Below are 27,097 nucleotides of genomic sequence, written 5' to 3'. Positions count from 1 at the left end.
AATATCTGGGGCCAAGAGAGATCAAGTTACAGAAGAATGGAGAAAGTTATACAACGCAAAACTGCACTCATTATATTCTTCACCTGACATAATTAGGAACATTAAATCCAGACGTTTGAGATGGGCAGAGCATGTAGCACGAATGGGTGAATCCAGAAATGTATGTGTTAGTTGGGAGACCGGAGGGAAAAAGACCTTTGGGGAGGCCGAGACGTAGATGGGGTGATAATATTAAAATGGATTTGAGGAAGGTGAGATATGATGATAGAGACTGGATTAATCTTGCACAGGATGGCAGGCTTGTGTGAGGGACGCAATGAACCTGCAGGTTCCTTAAAAGCCATAATTAAGTAAGTAACACTCACATTTTCTACTTTCTTTCTTTGTTCGCCCAAGTTTAATGCGATCTCGAGAGACATATGCTGCAAATAAACTCAATTTCAATGTTTATCCGCAATAACATATAATCACAAAGCTGATATTTTTTTAGAAACTGCAACAGTTAGTTTTGCCGAAAGTCTTATCAGTCAAGAAAATTGTTCCTTTAAGTAAAGGTATCTCCTATGGTCTACAGGACATGGAGATAGAGCGTTACGCTTTCTTGTCCTTGGCACTGGAACGAGGTAGTGTGTCCGGCACCATGCTTCGACAGCCTTTTTTTACTCCCGGGAAAGACCCGATACTCAATTTGATAAGAGACTGAGTGAATTTCTGAAAGTTCGACAACAAGAAAATCTCACCCGAGATCGAAGTCCGGATCTTCTAGTCCGTAGTCACTTGTACCAATTGATCACCCAGCCACCACAATTCCTTCATATGACGTAAATTTGACGTGACATATCCGATTTTGCTTTGTAATGCTAAAATATTTGTCACTTCGCTATCGATCGCTTTCTCTAACATAAATCTTATTATAGTACTTCTGCATCGTGGTCTAATAGGTAACATTCCCACCCACAATTCTTCCGGATAGAGGTTCGATTCCCGGTAAGAAGGGGAATTTATTTCTCTAATTTGGGATTGTATGTATGTTACTTGCATGGTTGTGAAACTTGGACTCTCACTTTGAGAGAGAAACAGAGGTCAAAGATGTTTGAGAATAAGGTGCTTAGGAAAATATTTGGGACTGAGAGACATAAAGTTACAGAAGAACGGAGAAAGTTACACAACGCAAAACTGCACGCATTATATTCTTCACCTGACATAATTAGGAACATGAAATCCAGACGTTTGAGATGGGCAGGGTATGTAGCACGTATGGGTGAATCCAGAAATGCATAAAGAGTGTTAGTTGGAAGACATGTGGGAAAGATCTTTGTGGAGGCCGGGACGTAGATTGGAGAATAATATTAAAATGGATTTGAGGGAGGTGGACGATGGTAGGGACTGGATTACAGGATAGTGACGGACGGCGGGCTTTTGTGGGGGCGACAGTGAACTTCCGGATCCTTTAAAAACCATTTTAAGTATGTACAGTACGTTCCTTAACTTATATTTTTTAGCGATATCCTCGTGGTATGCTGACCACTTGATGAGGCAGTCCCGTTACTTGTGAACATTGTCTCACAAGTGTCAGGACGAAACGGGAAAAACAAATCTCATAGAATCTATCGGAGATCAAACCGTTGATTTGCTTTCTTTCTGGTTGTGACGAGAAAGTTACGTAAGCTGCTTGCGATGCAGAAGTTCTTCCGATTTTTTGTCCTGACTGGAGCACGAGGTCGAAGTCCTCTCTGCATCTCGAATAACCACGCAACTTGTCTGTCCGTCCCTCACGCCTTATAATTACACAACTACTAAACAAAACAGGTCACCGTTGAGTAAACCGTTACAATCTGCGTTAGAAGATAGTTCTGACTGGCCATGACCCTTGACAGTATCGAACTCGTGTCCCCACACGAGAGGACGGGTGTCTTCACTTTCACCCGAAGATTCGTCACGCCCGAACACCTCCGCGGGAAAGTGCAAGACCAGTTCACTCCTCTGTTTATTATTTGCAGGTGTTTCCATGCGTCTCTACGACTGGTACAGAGGAAACGAGCAAGTCGGAACAGCTGTAATCCAGGGAGTGCCGCTTGTTCCAAAAATGCGTGTTTCCTTTCAATTGAGAAAGAATGACATTTATTATTACAATTCCTTTATATTATTGTGACACCTAACTACATTGTTGTAGGTAGTTAAATGCAAGCAGCGAGCAGCTATTACGTAAAACAAAAAATGTGCACCTCAATTCGAACGGCTAGACTACCAGCTAGACTGCAGTGGTCGTCAGCACTCGCTGAAATGTGCAATGGATACGCGGTGCTGTCCCGTGTTCACTGTCGTGCAACAGGGAGAGAAAGAGAGCATACCCGCTAGCAGCTACGGAGTGCACCCTAGTGCTCTGCGTTTTCCGCGGGTAAGAGAGACTAGCCCCAGCGTGCTCTGTGCTGAAGACCCCTGAGCTAGAGCATCTTTTTTTTAGTTGATTATTTAACGACGCTGTATCAACTACTGGGTTATATAGCGTCGATGAAATTGGTGATAGCGAGATGAGATCGAGTATTCGCCATAGATTACCAGACATTCGATTTACGGTTGGGGAAAACCTCGGAAAAAAATCCAACCAGCTGATCAGCCCAAGCGGGAATCGAACCCACGCCCAAGCACAACTCCGAATCGTCGGCTTTCAAAGAAAGCTCAGATCGAAGATGATTCCAAATGAGTAGGCTGTAAATAAGAATTTTTAGAAAGTTGTGAACATTGTAGAGATAGGAAAAAGTATTGCTAAAAACTGTCTTTGCTAGGTTGTATAGTTGAGTTGGCATGGAAGAAGGCAGGAAAGGAGTAACAGTAGCAGACTGACTTCTGATGCAATACATTTACTCCGTAAGTACTCACAAATGGAAAATAACTTAATTATTTCTGTTAATAAATTGCAAGTTTAAAAATAAAACATTTGAAAGAGCAAAATACAAATTACAACGTTTATATTTACTTATGTAATGATGAGTTGCAATAAAGAAAGAATACATTTTTCAAGTTGTTGAAAGAAAAATGTTCTCTTCTGTCAGACAAGGTTTTATACCTAGAAAACGATCGTTACATATCTGCTGAAGCAATAGGACAATATTTGGAATGATTTGTCACACCTAATATTTACACTTGTAGGGGATCACTTATTTTATAAAATGTCATTACTAGTAGCGGGCTCTTGTAGCCAGCAAGGCACATCTCTTAAGACAACTCAAGTCGCCATGGTGGCGCAGTCGGTATAGCGCTGGCACAGAAGCCCGAGATTGCGGGTTCGATCCCGGCCCAGATCGATGGCATTTAGGTGTTCTTAAATGCGACAGGCTAATGTCAGCAGATTTACTGGCATGTAAAAAAAATTCTGCGGGACAAAATTTCTGCATGCAGCGACGCTGATATAACCTCGGCTGTTGCGAGCGTCATTAAATGAAACATATTTTTTTTAAGACAAGTCAGGACAAAAAAGGGTAACCAACACACATTCAGAATCTCTGGAAGGGAGATAAATTTTCAGTCAATACCTTTGCTAAACCTGTACTTTCTAATGTCTGTCGGGAATTAACACGAATCTGCTAGATTCATGATCAGAAATTTCACGAAAGTTATTTATTTAACGAATATTTTATACAGTGCAAGTTATTCGCAATTAAGATGAGAGCGTAATGTTTCAGGAGTGGAATTAGAATGGAAGGCTTCACTGTCACTTCTTCATCTGTCATAGGCTATTGGGTTCTATTACTTTTATAAGTTTCAATAACGTGCTATACATGACATTTAATTTTATGGCTCATTCAATAAACTGGTTTCACTATAAGATGATGTGTGCGCTCTGTATAGAAGTCACTTGTCAACTCTCTCCAGTGGTTGCTATAGAAACTGGAACTTGTTCTGCGGTCGTTAACATTGAGTCAGGAAATTTGGTAGGTTATGAGAGCACATAAACAAAACAAAAATTTTGCATTGTAATATTGTAAGAACGCGCCAATATCTGCCTTAGCTTTATTAGGTAATGTTGGCGAAACTCGTACCGTATTTGTTGGAAGTTAAGACACTCCCTTGTACAAGACGCAACCCAAAAATTAAAGTAGCTTTCCTTAACTTTTTTCTTTATGCAATTATAAATAAATAATGATTACTTTAATATCAGTAATGATATATTATATTATAATAAACATTTATAGCGTCGAATTTCCAAGCTGATAATCCAAGTTCGATTCCCGGTGAGATAAAGACGGTGCTTGGTGGTAGGTTTTCGCGAGATTTACCCGTTTTCCCTACTGACATTCTACCACTACTCCAGTACCATGCGGTGCTATGTAGTTCGCTTCCCATAATTAAAGTTCCTGTCTCTGGTGCACCGAGAGCAACGCCTAGAGGCTAAAAGAATTACAGCTTAGGCGCATCACCCACAGATGGGGACATTTGGATGAATAACAGAAGTAAATTACCCGCCACTGAAAAAAAAAAAAATCATTTCCAGAATTTCATCCGTTTCTACTGTATCGCCTTTGCTTTGAGCGCGGAAGGAAGGAGAGAGGGAACAAAGTCCTTGAAAGAAAACAGAAAGCACATCATCACTTCCTTGTATAATACGCACCGTGATTTTAAGATCTTATAGAATTAAAAAATACGGTAAGCCTAATTAATTATTGCGATTTTGGGCTGGGGGCATAATATTTAAAGGATATTTAAAACAGTAGTACTATCAGTTATATTTAGTCAACAGTCCGAAAATTAGTTGGAACCTCATAAATGACACCAATAAAGCATCACTCATGAGGCAACTGAGGTAGGAGATAATGGGGTAGGGTTGCCAGTTCCTTTCCCCCTCCATTGCATGCATCGCTGACTAGTATCATATTTCATTAATCAGACATCAGATGTATTAGTGTTGTTCAGCTATAGGTCAGATTGAAAAGCTAGCTATGAAGGCTGGGGGGGATCATCGTGCTAACCATATGATACCTCCATTCTGGATGGATAATCATCCACCCCTGCTTCGGAATGTGGACGTGAGGCCAGCAGCTGGTTGGTCGGTTTGAGCCCTTAAAGGGCTGCAGCACCACGTATTTCTATTATTATTATTATTATTATTATTATTATTATTATTATTATTATCGCTGAGATTGAAGGAGACATTGATTACTACTACAGGTTACTAGCAGTCATGTTTCTTTGTCAGTGGTTATTTTAAGTGATGAAAATGTCTACGAAAAGTATGATATACGCCTGCTTCTTCGAGATTACTGGAAACAGGAATATAGGGTAGGCTCTGCATTTGAAAGAAAGTGATGAATGGAAGTATATTACAGCGGATAGCTCCAGTACCTCAACAGTGGAGATTCTAAATTAAAAACCTCTCAAGCTCCGAACGGTCTTCTGTACGGAAGACTTGAGATTGTTTGAAGGAAAATATATCAACGAATAAACGTAGATAGAGGAGCTCGGTTCTTTAAAATTTCTACAAAAATTCTGTTATCATATAAATTCATCAAGCATACCATTACATGATACAATGGAAAATGGGTCTACTTTTATAATCCTAATGTTCAAAATCATTGACTCAACCCCGGTCGTCTTGTTACAACCATTCCTAAAAATTTGTTCTTGTTTCGGAGTTAAAGCCAACAGAACTATATATATGAGTTATCTCTCGACTATTTACTACGCATGGTATGGCCGGCCTGCACGTATAGGGCCTATATGAACTTTTTAATTGTTTTTCTGTCTCCTAACCACTGATAAAGTGGGTCCTATGTAGTGCGAAACACTCTGTATTTATAAAAATAAATAAATAAATAAATATGCATAAAGTACATACAACTTATACAATACGTCTGAGTTCTATTCAGCGTAAGTAGATATCTTTAGTTGTACCACAGTCTATCATATACAGTCACGAAGCTCAATACGTAGTAAATATGCATCCATAGATAGTTGCTAACCACTAGGATCGCTACTATCGCCTCATCACAGACAATGCGAAATAGTACCTGCACAATCTATTGTTTCTAGTACCCTCACAACTCAAGCTTCATGACTGTATATACTAGACTGTGATTGTACCGCAAGAGATAAAGCAAAATAAGAATGATATTAATCGCTTCTTTGTAATGCAATGGTTACGATAACACAGAGGTGTGCACCCTTGTCCTCATTAGCATTATGATCTCTATGCTGGACGTACTAATAGATCTGGATAATAAACGGCTTATTTGAGCGGTACCCGAGAGAAAAAGAGATAAATTAAATAATCCCCAAATCATGCTAATACAAAAATAATTAAGTAATTTCAATAACCGTTCTTTAGTGATATAAATAATATTCAAATTATATTTTGTTTTCTGTTATCGTTCTTTAGCGTTACAAATAATATTCAAGTTAATATTTGTATTCTGTTGTCGTTCTTTATCGATACAAATAATATTCGAGTTATTTATATTTTATTACAAACAAACCAGAAGTTTACCTTCAATCTTAACTTTTCTTTCTTCTTTCTCAAAAATTGCAATTACATAGGTACCGGTACATAAATATAAGCAGAATGCGCATATACTAAATAAGAAATTGAAAATGCTTTGGTTCAATTCCTGTGGAGAATAATTGATTTTTGTAACAAAAAAAAAATCTATATCATTCACTCTACGACTAATAACTAATCTTTGCGACATTCGGTCGATTAATGTCATAAAGAAAACTCTCAAACTGGCATTAATCTTGAAAGTTGTACCTGTATCGCTGTGAATAAAAAACATTCTAGAAACACAACAAACCTCTTGAACGTAGCATTCTACTATAATTGGCAAAAATATATCAACTAATATTTTACTATCCTGTAATGTTATTTTCCTGCAGACTATAAAGAAACAACATGCACACTTGCAGCAATAAGAATAGCGCCAACTTTTTCGATTATTGTTTAAAAATTAAAAGGCAGAATAAGAAGTAAGATCAACAAGGGGCCTGCGGTACTGAAGCGCTATGAAGCTGAAAATCGCGGGTTCTATTCCGGGTGGGATCAGGATTTTTCCAATTGACCTAATCCTTCCGACTGTACTATGGAACTGGCACCGATTCAGTCTCTAACAGAAATGAGTTCGGAAAAGTTTTTCTTTGGAGTAAAGACGACAAGATAAAAAACTGATATCCCTACTGTTACTAATGCCGATTGCCTGAAAATGGAAGCCTTAACCTCAAGCTACCCTGTGGGTCCTCATGGTCTGTAATAGAGATAATTTTGCTTGTAAATTTCATAATCTCATTAAAAGTAACCAAAAGTAAGGTCCAAATAGTCTATGAAATTAAAACAAAACAATTTATATCTCAGTAAGCTGACATCTTTTCAGCAAGAAACTGATATACCATTTCTGAAAATCCTATGAAATTTGTAGTGGCTAAAGCAGATTTGAGCCAGGTACCAGATTCTCATCTGATTTCTTATTCTACCATTATTCTAGTCTAAATATATCATAACAAGCTTTAATAACATCTGCAGCTCAGGAAAGACATTAAACAAGTAATTATTGTATTACAATATTTTACTGACTCCAAAGTCGACGTCATTAAGCAATAAAATAGATTAAATTAACAGTTCTTTCTACTGGCCTTTTCCGGTGATTTTCTCCATTTATCTGCGCGACATTTGAAGATGCAAATAGTGTGGAAGTTTTCCACGGACCACAGTTTCAAGTTTGAAGATGTAAGCAGTGTAGAAGTTATCCATGGATCACAGTTCCAAGTTCACTAAATTTCATTAATTGAACACTAAGTATTTACAGAGCAGTAGGTCAAAGTCACATATAAATTCACTATTTAATAACTTCGTATTTTCTTCACAATGGTCTTCTCAATATGAAATGGTGTGTTCAAAAATCGGAATAGTTTTGTTAACTTGAGGTAAAATCAGCCACTAACCCATTGGTTCCTAACATTGCATGCAACCCCGAGAGTGTGAGGTGTTATTCTACAGATCTTTAAAAATAAGCTTACACTTAATTGTAAACAGAAAATTAAAGTGTATAATAAATCATACCTTAAAAACAGTCCTTAATACTTCAATAGCCACTAATATTTTTATTTAGGACAAATTTGAAGATGTGTTACAGGAGTTCATAGCGGATTATGCCTTTCAGAAAACAAAAGGAAGTAAGAAAAAGGAACAAAAAATTGATAAGCACTATAACGAAAATTTAAAATAAATTAGCAAAAGTAGATGGGTTATCGAAGTTAATTTTCTTTTAATTATGTGAAAATATAACAATTGCACCATTTTTCGGTATTGCGATTATAAAATTTACTCTAGTAAATTAAAATTAAATATTTAGCTCATGAATTACTATGATATTTAGGTACCTAATACCAAATTTTGTATACTAATGAACTAACACGGGCAAATTTTTCGTCTTAATCGTTTAAATTTTTTCTAAATTATGTTAGGTTATTGTGAAGGATGTGTCACCCAAATTCTCGCGGCTTTCAATATGCCTTGTATATACGAGTCTGTGACAGGTTAGGTTAGGTTAGTTTAGGTTTTTTGTATGCCTTTAGACAAAATCCAATATTAGGATAGTTGTCCTTAAAGGGTTACCAAAATGATACCAGCCTACTACTGTATTTAATCCATTACAAAGGATAATCATCAAAATACGCTAAGCATTATTAACATTTATAAATAAAATATTAAATAACCAATAACTAGTTTTAATATGTAGGTACTTGTAGTATGTGAATATGGCAGCTAAGTGAAGTGAAATGTGCATTTCGTATTCATTTTGAAGTGTTCTACCTTTTTATTTTTTTAGGTTACCTGCATCACCAGGTTTCATGCAATATTTAAACATTTTCAGGTAAGTTTATCAATAAAATTACATTATTTTTACAATCCTCGTTCTTCAAACTTCCATTAATAAAAAGCAGCACTTTATTAAATTTTTCTCTCTCAAAATCGCGAGTTAACACGTCCTTCTCAATCGTCTTATGTTAAAACACGCACTAAAGTGTAAAACAAAATACTCATTTTTTCAAGCTGCGCGAATATGCAGTTTTTTTTAAATTCGACAGACACTGACAGCAGAAAAAGTATAAAATATGTACTACTGTACTCGGTATACACCAATAGACTGCCAATTTGAACAACAGTACACCATATCCTCGGAGGTTTAGAAGTCCAGTACTATTATAAGTATAATAATATTCTTCGTTTCGCCTTACAAACGTACTATTCAGCAAAAATTATCATTACTTCAAAGAAGTTTTTTTTACACTTCGCCATTCTTATTCACAAATATATTGAACACTTCAGAATTTTTTAACTTCGTGTTTGTATTCACGGCACACTCAAACGTAAGAGAAAGTTTATAAAATTAATCTACAAATAAGCAGTGCTGTATTCTTGAACACTTATATTCGTAAAATTAACAGTCCACAACACAAATTTGTTAAGATTAACTCAACTGCCCAAAACACTGTACATGTTTGTGCGTATGTGCAATAGAGGGACAGAGAAAAGGAGGGAAAAGGAGACAAGACATGACTATTCTGCTCATTACTTTAAATTTTGTATTGCAATAATGGAATGATATTAAGAAAATTAATATTTTAAATCAATTCAAATGCAGTTAATTACTATAACTTAATTATAAAAGGATATGAAGCGCCCGACAAAAATGTAAAAACTACGGAAGAAGTGAATAACGGTTAAAAGTCGAGCTGGGCGCCTCATTGGATTTCTGGAAAACGCGCTATTGTGAAGTTTAGTTACGATTCCTTATTTGTGCTATTAGTAAAAAATGTGGGAAATTCAGAAATATGTCTACAATTACGGTAATTTCTACTGTAGTAAAAATAAATGTGTTTATTAGAAATTATATTTAGCTAACATACTAGCACTGTAAAGGTTATCATTTTTTTTTCAAGAATTTTAGTGGAATTATTCTTTTCCCGTTTGAAGTTGCTTTATTACTGTTTGAGGTAAGTCATTCAAAAGCAATAATTTAATTCGTAGTTTAAATTCATAAGGAATTAGATAGTAAATTTATTTTGATGTTTTCTGAAGGTTTTTTCCTCACCTTTATTTTACATTTAAGGGGAGTGTCCCTCGAAAATCTGCCACTAAACATTGTCTTTATTCACCACAAAATTCAGTTGGAACAACCGGGAATTGAACCCGATTACCAAAGTGGAAAGCCTACGCTGTAGCCGTTCGCTAACGGTAGGCCTACGCCCTCATTCACAATTCCGTCGTCCTCATTTAATCTTACGTAAAAAAAAAGCTGTTCATTCCTAATATTCTGCCCAAGGGTAGATCTTTCACTGCAAGCCCAGCATTCTCCAATATTTCCTATTTTCTGCGTTCCTCTTAGTCTCCGCATACGATCTAAATATTTTAATGTCGTCTATTATCTGATATCTTCTTTTTCTTGAACTATTCTCCCGTTCACCATTCCTTTCAGTGCAGCCTTCAATAGGCAGTTTCTTCTGACCCAGTGACTCAACCAATTCCTTTATTAACCTTATGTAAAGTCAAAAAAGAAATCTATGTATTTCAAAAATTAATTAAATAATACTTGGACAATGTAGTTGGATATTATATTTAAATAACAGTACTTAATTCTTGTGTTTCACAGAATTATTTTACCTGTACTAAGATGACCTTTACTATTAGTCAGACTGACTTGTAATTCAGTAACACAAATGCAAAAATAAAATTACGTTGAAATTTTTTAATGTAATAAAACAAATGTTTATATGATCAAATGCAACTTGCATAAACTACTATAATCATACACATATACCTACACAAATTTTATCAGAAAGCCCAATTAGAGGATTAGAATACGTGACTAAATATGCTCTTTGTTATGCCATCAAAAATGAAATTGTTCATGTAAAACATTTTATATAAAAATTATTCTATGATTAGGATTAATAGTGGATTTCTTTGCAATTTTCAGATTTAAAGCAAGAACAAATTAATAAACAGAAAATATAATGCATCATCTTAGATATAACGGCATTACTACAACATTACGGCTCATAATTTAATATGAGATTATTTTAGGGCCAAAATGATACATTAGTGAGAGCCGGAATAATCTAAATATTATTAAAAACCTATTCCTTGTATGTCTTTTTCACTTTCGATCTCACAGAACCTACTTGGATTCAAACTCAGGCCCCTTTAGTGAGAAGCCGTTGGATTGACTTTGTAAGTCATGTTGAACCGCATGTCATGGAAGATCCACCAATGGTACGAGATAAGTTACATAAATTCGACAATACGCAAAAAAAAAAAAACTAAGCCCTGGAAACTGTATTATATGAACTTAAATATTTTAATAATCTCTTACTAGTTTCTCCACTCTCCTTCGAATTTCTTGGAACAAAGCGTTTGTACTTCAGCATTCTAGTTTGTCACATGTTCAGAAAATTATACACTTTTTTTCACGTGTTTACTTCACACATCTCTTCGTTGTTCTTCACACTAATAACAAGATTGAGAACTTGAAACCATAGTAACACTACAATCATAGTCAACTATGGCTGTGCTACAATAAATGACCGTAAACCTATGAAGCATTCAAGTTACGACGAATACAGTTACACAAAATATTGTGGTTCTTCGTGATTGGTCAATTCGTGCTCCTGTATTTTTTAGACAGACGACCGTGGGAAAGAATGATACAAAAGTGACAAGTCTTGTGTCTGATTCCAGTCAATGTTAATTTTGATTCAACGTCTCTTTTTCCCTTTCATAAACATAATTCATAGATGAGAAATCCACTGCAGCTTAAACAAATGGCGATTTATCACCAAAGTGACAGTGTTCAATCCCAGGAAAACTGTCTTTAATGTCGCAGATAAAGCGATAATGGTGTACAGTCTGTTGAAAATGTAAAATTACACCTTACATTATTTATCACCGCATAATCAGCGGTGGTAAATAGTGCAAGGTGTAATTTTACACTTTAGTCTTTGTTCTTAAAAATAAAATGTCTTTCCAGTTAAACTGAATTATTAAAGCCTGAGTAGACAACAAAGTCACACGTAGCCAAATTACAAAACGAGTACTTAAACCAAACAAGGGCAAAGTAGCTTAATTCACTGCTTTGACCAATCTAGAAATCCTGTACACATCTTTGTCCTTTGGGAGAGAGAAACTGACGTGAAAAGCTATTCGGATTATGATTATGATTATTTTTATGATTGTGGTCATCATCTATGTTATGATGAATGTGAAGGCAGTACAGTAGTTATACAATCTGACGCAAGTTAGCAGCACACGTCGATTGCCACCAACGAGTTAGGAAGAGAATACTTTCTAACTCGTTGATTGCCACCGATTATTTTGCTATCGATTATAAATAATTGACCATCATACTGCCATCCAACAACGAAATGAAGAAGTAACTAGTGCTAGATTCCGAAGTGAGCATTGTACGAAAGCTCGGGATCCCCCGCTTTTACGATCACATGCTTCAATTGTGAAATATCTAGGATTGCATTTGGACAGAAAACTATTATGGAATCGTTACCGCCAACATCGGCTATATTTTGTAACGCTGTTAAGATTCTTTCATCATTATTACTTATTGTTCATATTGTTGAACAGACAGTAATTTTGCTGACAAGTTAAAAAAAGAAAGAAAAGAAACTGCAAACATCTTCGACAGTCTGCATTATCGACGTTGTTTTCAATTAGGGTAAATTGTGGTAGTTCTTTTTGAGAATTTATTACAATTTTACTGAGCGAGAGGAAGTTTGGTTTTTACGGTCAATATATTAAGGGAATGTTCGTGGATAAGTTTATGCACAAAACCGGTCTTTCTCGCGCGCAGTAAAATTGTAATAATTTCTCAAAAAGAAGTATCACAATATTACCAACCGTTACCCTATTTCTATGCTTCTCCGTTCATGTCATATCCCACTGAAAACAAAATAAATCTGTATGAAGTTTGTGTTAGATTTTCCATCACCTATGTTGCTCCTGCTTGAGCATATTCTGCAAACATTCACTTTAATCAACTTCCAATCGTACAAAATAGAACTTGCTACAACTGATAGGCCTATGCGGTCTACTCCAATAATTCAAATGCATGAAGCTTTAGAAATTATATTGTTAAAGAGTTCACTAAAATTTTAAGTAAAAGCTTACGTGAATTATCCTCTGCAAATTCAAATAAACTTCATGATATTTCAATTTTTTTTAAGTTCTTATTTTTCTTTTGTTTTTAATATTATTTTTAATTGAAAAAAGCTCTTTTGAGTTCACTTACTGCACATTTAATAGCATTCGCTTTAGAAACCTTTAGAAACTTTTACTGTAGTATGTGAATCGTAGTTCTAAAAAACCGCATTGGTTGAACATGGCATGAAATATTTTTTCCGTAATAAAAATTTTTAGACAATTTAACATTGAAGATAGCGATTAAAGAAAAAAATTATTTCTTGAAGAAATATGTAAAAGATCCTAGACTATATTCTTGATGTAGGTCTTTAAAACATTCCAATAAAAGTCATGCAGATATTTAATTAATTGTATATTTTATTATGTAAATGCTTTACGGTTGTAAAAAAATATGCGACTTTGATATTATTTTTTCAGGTAATTATTGGCTATTTTAATATTCTGAATAGTGTTTTTAAGTGTAATGTATGCATATTAAGCATTAAAATTTTGTTCATTTAGCTTTTATAGTAGCTGAGATATAAAAAAATGAATTTCACTAAATTTGTGCAGGCAAATGGTGTACCTCCCCCCTTAAAAGAAAGTGTTATATACAAATGAAGAAAGAGCATGCCAAGAACCAGTTTATCGGAGCTCTCAGAAATGTTAATAATGTGTACTCTCTAGAAAATCACGTAATATAATATTTTTTTACTTTATTACAATCCTTAATCTTTAGACCTATACTTTGTACAGTGAGAAAGGAGAACTTGAAAGGAAATGAGCCTTACTGACCACTGCAATATACATATATATATTTTTTTTACCTTTATTAGGAGTCGATATAATAATATTATTACAGCCATGAAGTAATATCCTTCATAAAACTTCATTTCTAAAACAAATAATATTTACACTTATTGTGCTTCAATGAGCATAAGAAAGTACAAGATCACAGACACATCTACAAGACTTCACTATCAGTCGTTATAAAAAATGTCATTTTTTTTTTTACAAATACTGACATGTATTTACAGATTTGTACATTGGTGTACACCGTCATTATGTTACACATTTACTGAGCAGTTGCAATATTGTAAGTTTTTTTGTTGTCAGAGCAGGTGAAAAAGTATTACTGATGTTTATATGTTTATTGACTAGAGTTGATTTTAATTTCGCTTCATATTTTGTTGTCAGAGCAGGTGAAAAAGTATTACTGATGTTTATATGTTTATTGACTAGAGTTGATTTTAATTTCGCTTCATATTTTAAAATGTTCACCTTTTACGTAACCCTTGAGATAATGGTTTTAGATCCTACTAAATTTAAGATTCAATTTGTGGGGAAATGAAGTAAATTCCTTATTTATCTAATAGAATTTATACAGAGATGGAGCAACTGAGAATGACAATATTATTGGCAACTGAAATATGCGAGGAAACCTTTCATACAGCCTTTGTCGCCATAAATACCACAGCTTTGTCAGTAGGCGAACCCGTGGCTCAGTTATGACTAGAAAAAATGTGTAATAGATAAAGAAAATATTGGCGTTGATATTATATTTTATATCAACTTGTAATGTAACCACTTTTTACAGTCAACTCATCTATGTCACCAGTGTACGAAGTAATACAATCCACTGCTTCAGAACACCAATATCATTGTGTTCCCAAGTTCAGATGCCCCAAGAAATAAATAATAAGTGGAAAACCTCTTTGGATCAGGCAGGGACTGTAGAAAGATTTCAAAGCCATGGCATTGCTTCTGGTTGATAAATATAGCTTAATGAATAGTTTTAATTGACAGTACAGCAATTACGACTGTGTTTTAGAGTCTGTAGTGTCACTGGATTTAGTGGAGTCTTGTGAAATTTCGTCTTGTCTTTGTGAAGTGTCAGAAATTCGTTGCGTCGTAGTTTCGATTGTGTTTTGTGTTGTATTCTGTTGTTCAGCTGAAACATTGCTCTGTGAACAACTGGGAAGCCTTTCCATCCGGGACGTTTCTTCCAAGCAAGTGGGGATCCGCATTGGACGCAGATTGTGTGGAAATGGTGGAGGTGGGGGTATCCTGTCTGTTTCTGGTTGTGGGAATGGAAGTGGAGAAGGTGTTGTAACAGGACTGTCTCCACACGAGTCAGTTCTGCTTACTGGTGAAGATGTGCTGCTCCTATATTGCTCATGTAATTCCTCCAGCCTGTTACATAATGCAGTGCTTCTGTGTGTGGTTCTAGTGACTTTGTTGAAAAGCTGTTGACACTGCTCTTCCAACCTCTTCAACCTCGCTGCACGTGCTTCTGCAATTTGTTCCGGTGTTCTATTAGGCTTTACATTATTTTGGTCGGACTTCATACATTTTGGTGTTTCTGGAAGAAATCTATCATCACTTTGTTGACTGCATGAAGTACTTTCAATTCTTTGTTCCTGCGACACATCATTTTCAGCAGAGCTCTGAGGTAAGGTGTTTTCTTCACTCACATTTCTGCTTCCTGAAGTATTTTGTGAGTTCTCTTCTTTCGGCAGAGCCATTGCACCGAGTTCAGGTTCAAACGCCGAACTTGAAGCATCACGAGGTAGCTCAGGTGTAGAGGATCTAAATTCGAAGTCATTGCCTTGTCTACAACAGTAAAATGACTGTAAGCAATCCTGATTTGTAATGTTGCCGCCCACGAAGTTCGGAATCTGGATAGGAGGAAGCGAGAATATGGAATCAAGAGCTTGTTGGTTGTGCCACGAGATATCATCAGTTTCCTCGAGATTCTTAGAGAAGAAGGCCAACTGCTGTTTGAGAAGTGTAATGAAAGAAATGGTTGAACAGTCGCCAGTTCCTGGAGCATTCGCAGCGGGTTCGTGGTCTTCAGGATCAGATCGATCTGCAGGGGAAACCTGCTCCTCGCCACTCGAGTCCTCGTCTCCACGCTCGTCAGAATAACCGCTCTCGCCCGAGTTGTTGAGATCGTCTTGAGGCTGCTTCTTGCGTGAGGCGAACTCTCGTCTTAGTGTCCGCCACTGAAGTTCCGTGTCAGAATTCTTTTGCCTCGCCCGCTCCCATTTTTCGCGGCAATATTCAAGTTCCTGCTTGAGTTCCGTTAGCATCTTCCTTTTCTCGTGTAGTTCGTACCGTAGAATCTTCTCGTGTGTGTGGAGCTGGCGGTGCTGAGTCTGCATTCTGTCCACTACATCCCATGTCTTCCGAAGTTCTCCGGAAACCAGAGAAAGTTTGTCTTCTTGGTCGCTCAACTTACTCTCCAGATGGCCATTGAGCTGTTTCAATCTAGTCAGCTCCTTCTGCAGTGACTTCTTTTCCAGGATCAAGTCCTTGAGACGCAGAAATGTTTTGCTGACGCTGATAACAAGACGAGGACCTGACGGCGTATCCACGCTCTTATAGCAGCTGTTCTGATCTCCCGCGGTGGGTTCCGGCGCTACATGATGACTTAACAGTTCCATTAACACTTTCCACACCTTCGGAAGATTGATCGCAATGTCATTAACCGCCATGCCGCCGGCACTGCCTTGTTCCACGGGTGATTCCTCACCCGCTTGTGTCACAAGGTCGAGCAGAAGTCTGGGCAAAGCAGCAGCAGCTTCACTGCTGTCTTCCTTGACTGTGATCTCGGTGATAAGTTCCCGATTTTCCTGCAGAAGCCTGGTTAGTTTGTCCAGGTCCATATCTGTTGCCGTGCCGCCGACCAGCATCTGAGTGAACAGACTGTTGATGTGGGCCAACTCGTTCGCAAGGCCTTTGCTCTTATCATGGGAATCGTCTAGTTGAATCTGAAGGTCTGAGATCTCCTCCTCTTTCTGCAATAACGACGATCTCAGTTCGATGAGTTGTTGCTCAAATTCAGCTGACTTCTTGAGTTCGGCTTCCAGATGTTGCGACTTCTCCTCAGAGTCCTGCATCAACTTCTCTTTCTCGGACAACATAATCTTCATCCGTTCCTCGTAGAGACCTTTCAATCTGCGGATATTCTCCATCTGTGATTGGTACTCGTTCTTGAGATCTTCATTGAGCCTGCTTGTTATTGATGCTTCTATATGATTCAGTTTCTGTCTCAACTGTTCAACCTGACCCTCTCTGATACGCAGCATCTGTTTGCTGATGGCTACCACTTCCTTCAGCGCCGCGACTTGACTCTGAAGCTTCTCTATTCCATCAGTCCTTTCCGTCAGATCAGATTGAAGTATCTTATTCTTCAAGCTCAGTTCTTGAAGACTATCGCTGTTCTCCTGATGGGATCGTAAGTCTTGCAACTCTCTCTGAAGTCTCTCATTCTCCTGTTTGAAACCCGAAACTATTTTACCGATCGCTTCCTCTTTATCGGATCGCAAAAGCTCCAATTCGGATAGAAGAGTTTGGTTTTCTTGGCTCAACTCTTGAATTCTCTCGTCGTTTTTTCCTTCCAACTGGGACCTCAGAATCTGCAGTTCTTCTTGTAGTCTCTCATTCTCTTGACAGACTTCCTGTAATTTTTCCGCGCTCTTTTCTTCCTGTTGGGACCGCAGATCTCGTTCAGTAGTCAGTTCCGTTCTGAGCCGATCCATCTCAGCTGACACGGCTTGCACCGCTCTCTGTCGCGCCTCTCTCCTGGTGCTCATTTCGGCCTGCAAGTAATTGTACATAAACGTAAAAAAACTAACATTTGTGGCTTTTTTCACTTCCGATTCAAATTATTTATTTTGCTCAAGGAGCCGTCCACTGATCGCATAGGTCTTTGCAGTGTTAAGCACTTTATACTTTTAAGTTTATTGAAATTACATGTTTTATTTTGATCAATTTTATTTAATTTTATTGAATTACATTTAAAACAATTTCTGTGCATTTTATTAATCACAAATATTTCCATCTTCGAGTCAAACACTATTATACTATTCAGTCTTTCAATTCCAGTTCCTAATCCCTATATCAATTAAATATCGTTAAATTTTGATTCTTGTCTGAAAAACTGGTATTTATTGTGTTCATATTATTCAATTTGCATTTTATATTTATTGAATTTTTGTCATTCACTTACACTCTTTCTGCTCTTTGCTCAAAATATGATTGTTCGCTCGATACAAATATCACAGCAATTTCTCACTTTTAACTCAAGTCAGTCACATCCACATGTGACTCTTTTAATTCTGTTTTTGGTTCCAAATGGTAACTTCACGTTTGTTCTAAGCATTAAAATTGCTGTACCTGGAAGCGGACCATTTCGGCCCTGACTTCAGGATTGTGCAGGCGCGGGTTCTCGTCCTCCTCGCCAGTCAGCCTCTTCCTGAGTGCCTGCACCTCTCGCCTAAGCTCGTCCCTCTCCTCCCGAAGCCTCCTCGCCTCCGCCAGGATCTCATCCTTGCTCTCTCGCTCGGCATCAAACTCGGCACGGATGCGCTCCATTTCGCATGTGATCATGTGACGGTCCTCGCGCCCTGCCTGGATCTGTTCGTGTAGCTTTTCCAGCACCTGTTGCGCCTTCTCTGCCTCCCCGCGCATGCGCTCCACTTCCTCGTCTTGCTTGTTCTTCGCCACGGAGAGCCGCATGTTCTCCTGTGCCAGGTGCTGGATGGTTTGCTCCAGCATCACTTTCTTCTCTGACTCGATTGTCTCATCCTCGGTCTGTTGCAACGTCTGTGACATAACATTACAAGTTTTATCATTACATGTTCACTACAACCCTAATTATGCATTGATGCCAGTAACAAATCTTTCTATTCCTTATATCCTAGATCAAATATTAACAGATTGATCAGCCTTATGGGCTTTGAAGGCAACAACTTGCATCAATTTCACTATGCTGTCATCTAGCGACTGCAGAAGAAGTCACGATTTAAGTCTCATTTCAATTGTATGAAGCAACTGTACTTCCATCTAGCGGTCGTTACCAATCGACAGTGGCGATCCGGTGGTTGTTCTCTTCCATTTTTAACATGGGGATGACCTATCTGTTTTATATATGTATATATAATTTATTTATTTATTTATTTAATCAATCTTTGTTGACGTCATGACGGATTAGATGTGTTTCAGTTTTTAATCTGCCATCACTCAGGCGAATTCCTAAACCCACATTTGTCTGTACGGGCTATTCCATCTCAAATCGACCGAAATATAGAGAAAATTGACCTTGCAATTATTAAATACAATGAAACTTTTTCTGTCCGTAGCCAACTGTAATACAATGTTTTGTACAAAGTTTGAGGCATCAGAACTTCATAGTGTTTAAATTAAAAATATTTAAATTTATCGTATTTTCATAAAATTAGCAACTTTAAACTGTTGTGGCTCCGAAACCCTTTCACCCAATGATAAAAATCATGGTTTATTTTGATGCTGAAAAGTTAAAGTTTATATTGACATATAAACAGTTTTTCTTACTTTTTATGGAAATGGAGAAATTTAGATTTTTCTTCATTAAGACGCCTTTGCCCACGAAAAATTATTTTTAAAATATATGGTTAGATTCCGCATTGAAAGTACAAATAAACACATATTTTTTACTAATGCAACGTTGATAAGAAAGTATTGAAAATATCAAATAAAGAAAATAAATAGTACGCACGCGAGCTAACCAACTGACTGTGAGGCGGAAGCTAGCCGAGGTATGCAAGCCCAGGAGACATAAACACGTAATGTTTCGTCTAGTAGCGCATAGCTGGGCTAGCTTTATCACAGGTTTTCATAAACACAGGAGTAAAATGACGCCCAATGCTCGCTTATCTTCATCTCTCGGCCAGTGCGTGTGGTACTGAGCCGTTCAAGTCCAGGCGTGTGAAAATAATTTATTTAATACCCTCGAAACTTAAAGCCGTGACACTAAGCAAACAATGCCGAATCCCTCTTAATAATGCAAAGTGTTTTTTCAACTTTTTTTACATTTTTACAAATGGGCAAAAAGCCCAAAAGTAGGTAAAATCAGATTATCTCTCTCTATATATAATAAAAATAAGGATTACTTCTTATCATAACCTACCAAATGTCAGCTTCAAAATGAGCTCTCGTTCAATGTTCTGCAGTAAATGGTTCCAGAGTTCTGAGCGCTGAAAGAGGCTTGTTTTTCTAAAATACGCTAAATTTGTCGCTCAACAATACGAAAGCCTTTTGACTTTCGGTAGTATATTTTTGCAAATGCACTCTCCTCAACACCTTGAATAAATAGGGAAAAAATTAGGGTATAAAAAATGCGAGGTTTTTTTACTGATCGATTTCATATGGAATAGCCCGTACTCACATTTCGAACAGACAATCTGATTAGTCCCTAAGCCAGCCCCCTCCGTGCGTCGTCAGCCGGCATTCGTAGAATGCTGTGGAAGGATGACGAAATGGAGAAATGTTGACGGAATGATGTAGATGCCTAATATGGGGAAACGGGAGAACCCCGAGAAAAGCCCCACGGCGACCGTCACAAGTATCACTATGACCGGGATTAGAACCTGTGTGACTGGCTGGAAGTCTGACCACTCAGCCACCGCAGTAGTTCGGTGCGAGTAGAACATATTGGTTCTTGTTTTTGCTTGTTTTTAGAATACTTTACCAATTAATGAAGAAAATAGCGAATTAAAACATACGTTAGCTTATATTCTAGGTTTCTCGGCATTTCTTGTATACCTGGAGGTGGAAGATCAGTATTGTTGCAGAAAAATACATATTATTATTATTATTATTATTATTATTATTATTATTATTATTATTCGCGTATTATTGACTAATATTGACTCTAATAGATAGTACATCCTTTAAAATCGCAATGGCTTTATGCCTTGGTTGTAAACTCTGCCAGCCATACCAATGTATTTGAGGAGGAATTGCTGATATTTATGGTCATCATGCACTCAGCTGTACGAGGAGCGAGGGTCGCATTCCCAGACATACATCACTCATTGATATCATTAAAAGATCTCTGACTTCTTGTGGCATCCCGTCTCTTTTGGAACCACCAGGTATTGGTCGCGGGAATGGTAAAGGACCCGATGGTCTCACCTTAATTCCATGGTCTAGAGGAAAATCTTTAATTTGGGACTCCACTTGCGTTGACACTCTAGCTCCATCTCACTTACCGAATACCTCCAGACGCGCAGCATCTGCTGCTGAATTAGCCGAGAAGAAAAAAGTAAATAAATATGCTCATCTTTTAGACAATTATATCTTTACCCCCTTTGCTGTGGAAACCTTCGGTCTTTGGAGTCAAGACGCTAAAGTTTTGGTATCTCAAATCGGTCAAATTTTGATCTCCATTACTGATGATCGCCGTTGCACTACTTATTTGCGTCAACGCTTAAGTATTGCTATTCAACGCGGAAATGCAATGAGCGTTTTAGGAACTCTTCCCGAATTCAGCCCTTTGTACGAACTCTTTCTTCTGTAAAATTTATTAAGTTTTCTGTATGTAAATATTTGTATTTAGTATTATGAATTTAATATTAGCATACTGAATTTATGTTATTTCTTATTTAATTGTTTTGCCTTTTCTTGAGCTAATTAATATTAAGACAAAGATAATCATCATTTGACATTACTTACGTACATATAAGTGTTTATTTTATTATTTTTCCACAAAATATTAAAACGATTTTGTCACCTTTTCTTCCACCTAACGACAATATCTTGTTATGCCACTGGGCATGGTATCACTAAATGTTATGTTTTATTTAACGACGCTCGCAACTGCAGAGGTTATATCAGCGTCGCCGGATATGCCGGAATTTTGTCCCGCAGGAGTTCTTTTACATGCCAGTAAATCTTCTGACATGAGCCTGTCACATTTAAGCACACTTAAATGCCATCGACCTGGCCCGGGATCGAACCCGCAACCTTGGGCATAGAAGTGGTATCACTAGATTTTCGAGGACGACGATTATTTTACTGTGGTTATTGCATAAAATACGATGGTAAAGTATATAATTTTACGTGACATAGTTATTTTATGGTAAGGAAGGAGCCAAGAGTCACAACGGAATATTGCTTACATTTTGAGTTCTGTTGGGATGCCACCAAGGATCGACGTCCTCCTGCTCCCGGCTGGTTGTGTTCCCCATTGCTCTGAATGGACTTTACTCTATTCAAAATGTACCACTGCAAACTGCAACATAAGATCACATGTTCATCACACTGTCTTCAACGTTCACATAAAACAGATAAAATCAACTCTGTCTGGGTGAAGAAGTTCGTACTCAGAACTACTTTTCTCTATGTCTGGAATTCATTTCTGATATACTTTGGAAACTTTTAAGATTTCTCTGTGTGAACACTAATTCGCAAACCGCAAGAAAGTACCACTATATTGTTATGTGGTATTTATATTAGGCAAAGATGCTCATTATTACGGATTTTCCATAATTATAGATTTCGATAAATGCTATGACATTACAGCCAAGGAGAAAATTATTACAGAAAAATTATTACACAGCAAATATATACCGTACTAAAAGATGAGAAAAAATTTGTAAAGAAATTTCCAATTGAAATGAATTTCTCAATGGTTGAGTTGTTTGGACTTTTTCTATTGCTAATTTTCAAAAATTGTAACAACGTTTCGAAGAGTAGCTCTCTCTTCGTCGTCAGGTGAAAACCTACGGATCGTTACAAACAGCTAGCCTGATCAAGACGTTTCTCAATTGTTATTTTATCTACAAATTCTCAGTAATTTCTGTTCCAACAACATGCAAAATACAATTATTAATTTATTTTCCCTTAAGATATACGATTCAAAATACCATAAAACGTTGTACAATATACGACCGTTATAAGAACTTAACATGCGAGCATGGAATTTAACTAAACGAGCGACATAACGGTCTTGTAACGTAAATAATTATTATAATTCTGGTGTGCAAAAATAATATTTAATGTGGAGTTTTCTGATGGAAAGTATGTGAAGGGTTTTTTGCTATGCATTTACAGAACATGAACAAGATGACTATAAATCCTCTTGCACATGAACGAATTCTGATCGAAAAAAAATCATGGGCTATTTCTTTCTTAACGGGTTGATGGAGGATAACGTCTCGACTGAGACAGCAGATATCTCTGCATGACAACGTCCTGTGAGTTATGGAGTTATGGAGTTGGTCACAGCACTTAAAGGATCTGATAAGAGACTACTACTGCATAGGACTTAGATTGCTATAAAACGCAATTCACATCCTCTGACAATGTAGTCCCATTTATCACTATCAGAGTTGAATTTTGTCGTAACCCAGAAATAAGCAGTAAATTGTGCCTGAATCCCTTTAATTCAGAGTCAGACTTCTTCACATTCCGTAAGTGTACAATATGGAAGCTTCAACTTCAATTTTCTTTCATACAAAGTCATAATACATTTGTTTATCACTATTAACTGGACTTGAACGTATGAATCTTAGCTCTACTATGAATATTTTAAATGGTTTCCGACGTTTTATCAACTACGATAGTTATCTAACGTCTAAGTGAAATGAAGATGATTATGACAGCGAAATGAGTCCAGAGTCCAGCGTCGAGAGTTACCTAGCATTTGCTCTCATTGGTTGAGGGAAAACCCCAGAGATAATCTGAACCAGGTAACTTGTCTCAACCAGGATTTGAACCAGGTCAGACTTGCTAACAGTTACTCCACAGAGATCAGCTGATATGACTGTTATAACCACTAAGCCATCAAGAATGATTTAATAAATTACATAAATTCCATGTATTGTGGATCCCTATCACCACTGCATGGCGCGTCCTCAGGTTGCGGATAGAGGAGACGGCCTCCTGATATGGAGGGTAGCTGTGAATATATCGAATAAGCAGTCGTGGACAGCCGATAAGGGGTGGTCTTCCAGCTTGGGGGTTGGGCGAAGGGCTAACAACCCATCACTGTAAAAAACTACTTGTTACGAATCCATACAATAAGCCTCGGAATTGGACTGATTCTCTGGCACGGATGATAAAGACTGGATTAATCTTGAACAGGATAGGGACCGATGGCGGGCTTATGTGAGGGCGGCAATGAACCTGCGGGTTCCTTAAAAGCCATTTGTAAGTAAGTAAGTTACATAAATTAATTGATTAAAATTGTATTTGACATCTTGAGTTCAAGTTTCATTCCTCAGCCAGGTCAATAGAATTATTTCAGTCGATAATTTAACGACGCTGTTTCAACTATGTTATTTAGCGTTGATGGAATTGGTAATAGCGAGATGGTATTTTACGAGATGAGACCGAAAAATCCCCATGGGTTACGTGACATTCGCCTTACAGTTTTAAAAACCTCAGAAAAAACTCGATTAGTTAATCAGCCCAAGTGAGAATCGAACCCACCCCGAGCGATGCTCCAGATCACACACGCTACGCGATAGATCAATAGAATTACCTGTTAAGATGGATACTGGTGTATTTCTCATTATCTGATATGCGGAAAGCTCAGAAATTGGCTAATAAGATGAGATATCCTTGTGCATACGAAAAGCCGTAAGACTGACTTACCGGTACATAATGACTGGCGCCTCATCTCAAATCTAGTGATTCTAATAGGGCTATGTACATTTTGTAAAAATAAATGTGTGAAAATGATCATGATTATGATGACGATGACGAAAATAGCTACAATGAATGTTTACACAATTCACTATTTATGAGAATGACATCACCTGTGAAGGAAAATGCTAACGCATTTCTGTCAAACTTGAATAAATTTCCTGTAACTTGCTTACTGTTCAGAAGAGAATAGGCAGTGATTCAGTGTTGGCACCAGAATTGTTACATTCAAAAGCAGCCAACACTAAGAGTAAAGAAAATTGAAATAAGCAGTATGGCTTAGTCATGTACCAAGGAAATCATTAAAAATAAAACATTTCCGTTTGGCGCTCAGAGTCAAGGTTGAACACAAGAGGACCTGGCTGCATGACAACTCTCGATACAAACTTGTTCTGAAATTTTGGGTGCATTAACAAGATTAGTGATACAGCGTGTATTTTTGAATCCACACAACCAACCATCAACATCGTTAAGACAATATATTAAATTCAATAATCTTTAAAAATCATTGATCCCGTAAGAAATGTCTGTAATTCCAAGTGTTTGTTTACATAGCAAATACATCACTTACGTTATTCAAGTCCCACGTTAATTTTGCGACTGATTGCAATTAGCCCCGCAACACACTTGTTTTTATTTTTTTTTTATTTTAGTAGGTTATTTTACGACCCTTTATCAACAGCTTAGGTTATTTAGCGTCTGAATGAGATGAAGGTGATAATGCCGGTGAAATGAGTCCGGGATCCAACACCGAAAGTTACCCAGCATTTACTCGCATAGGGTTGAGGGAAAACCCCGGAAAAAACCTCAACCAGGTAACTTGCCCCGACCAGGAATCGAACCCGGGCCACCTGGTTTCGCGGCTAGACGCGCTAACCGTTACTCCACAGGTGTGGACCATACTTGTTTTAAATCTATTTTCATACTCATGCAAATAACTCGCTATAATCGCCTGAAGTTAACGAAATTTGAATTTTATAGACAGATAACTAGGTAAAACTGTTACATATAGCCTGATTAAAACCATTCCAACTGTTAGAGAATATTTATTCTTGATGGAATGGATACACGTAAAATTTAATAGACGACTTTTTTTATGAAACGTTCATTTGCGAACGCGTTAAAATGTGCTCGGTGGGATACGATCTGGAAATTTTGTTGCTAGAAAAAATAAGTCTTAGAGTTCTAATTCCACTGAATTTTTCTTAACTTGCATCATCAAATTTTATCTTAACGAAATGTATTAATACTTTGTCTTTAAAGAGATCCGTATGTAAAAATGTCTGAAGAGAGTTAAATTAATATTTGTTCATTGTTAAATCGTTATCGGCGCACTGATATCGGAATTATTATCCCTCCAAATTCAGACTTGAAAGCATTTAACTCTAATAAATTATAATTATGGTTTACAAAATTATTCATCACTGAGGATAAAGTGAGTAAGCTTATAAATAATAATACTTACTTACAAATGGCTTTTAAGAAACCCTAAGTTCATTGCCGCCCTCACATAAGCCCGCCATCGGTCCCTATCCTGTGCAAGATTAATCCAGTCTCATCATATCCCACCTCCCTCAAATCCATTTTAATATTATCCTCCCATCTACGTCTCGGCCTCCCCAAAGCTCTTTTTCCCTCTGGTCTCCCAACTAACACTATATATGCATTTCTGGATTCACCCATTCGTGCTACATGCCCTGCTCATCTCAAACGTCTGGATTTAATGTTCCTAATTATGTCAGGTGAAGAATATAATGCGTGCAGTTCTGTGTTGTGTAACTTTCTCCATTCTCCTGTAACTTCATCCCTTTTAGCCCCAAATATTTTCCTAAGAACCATATTCACAATACTTTTGAAAAAGGAGTTTGTACATTGATTTTGCGTTTTTGAGTAGTTAAAAGAACAACGGTATGTACTTTATTTTTCTTTCAAAAGTGTGTCAATGCCAACTCGACACAAAAAGTTATATTTCCAAAACATTTTAATTTAACCGACGCGGGATTGTTTTGTTTATTTTTTTACAGAAATAAATAATATTACAAAAACTGAAAACGAGAATTCTAGTTAGCCGAGCCACATATAGCCCAATATTTATTTATGGTATATATTCACTGCGTATATATACTAACTAGAATTCTCGTTTTCAGTTTTAATACTATTTATTTCTGTAAAAAAAATGAACAAAACAATCCCGCGTCGGCTGGATTAAAATGTTTTGGATATAATATCCGAAAATCAATGGTGATGTTCCATGAGATTACTGTGAAAAACTGATGTATTATGTGTAATGGATTCAATGTGTTTTTATTTAATCAATAACGCATTAACTCGTTTAGTAAGGTTCAATATGCGCACCATTAACAACATGACAGAACACAATGATATTCTATCAGTCCACACTCAGGCAAGAGCGTCTGGAGCAACGCTTGCAATTGCTGATCTGAT

General features: G+C 37.0%; 1 protein-coding gene across 1 annotated transcript in view; it reads right to left on the bottom strand.

The window, feature by feature from the left end:
- Positions 1-13,968: 13,968 nt before the first annotated feature.
- The window catches only part of LOC138714958 (myosin-10), a 16,266-nt gene continuing 3,137 nt past the window's right edge, over positions 13,969-27,097 (bottom strand). Inside the window, exons 2-4 of the mRNA XM_069847271.1 lie at positions 22,123-22,235; positions 18,359-18,787; positions 13,969-17,781 (exon numbers count right to left, since the gene is read on the bottom strand). Of these exons, the coding sequence (XP_069703372.1) occupies positions 14,992-17,781; positions 18,359-18,787; positions 22,123-22,191 (3,288 nt within the window). The 5' untranslated portion in view covers positions 22,192-22,235 and the 3' untranslated portion in view covers positions 13,969-14,991. The remainder of the gene's footprint in view (positions 17,782-18,358; positions 18,788-22,122; positions 22,236-27,097) is intronic.

The sequence above is a fragment of the Periplaneta americana genome, chromosome 15 (assembly GCF_040183065.1).
Source record: "Periplaneta americana isolate PAMFEO1 chromosome 15, P.americana_PAMFEO1_priV1, whole genome shotgun sequence".
Taxonomy (NCBI): domain Eukaryota; kingdom Metazoa; phylum Arthropoda; class Insecta; order Blattodea; family Blattidae; genus Periplaneta; species Periplaneta americana.
The sequence above is the reverse complement of the archived record's forward strand: the minus strand, read 5'-3'. Positions and strand labels throughout refer to the sequence as shown.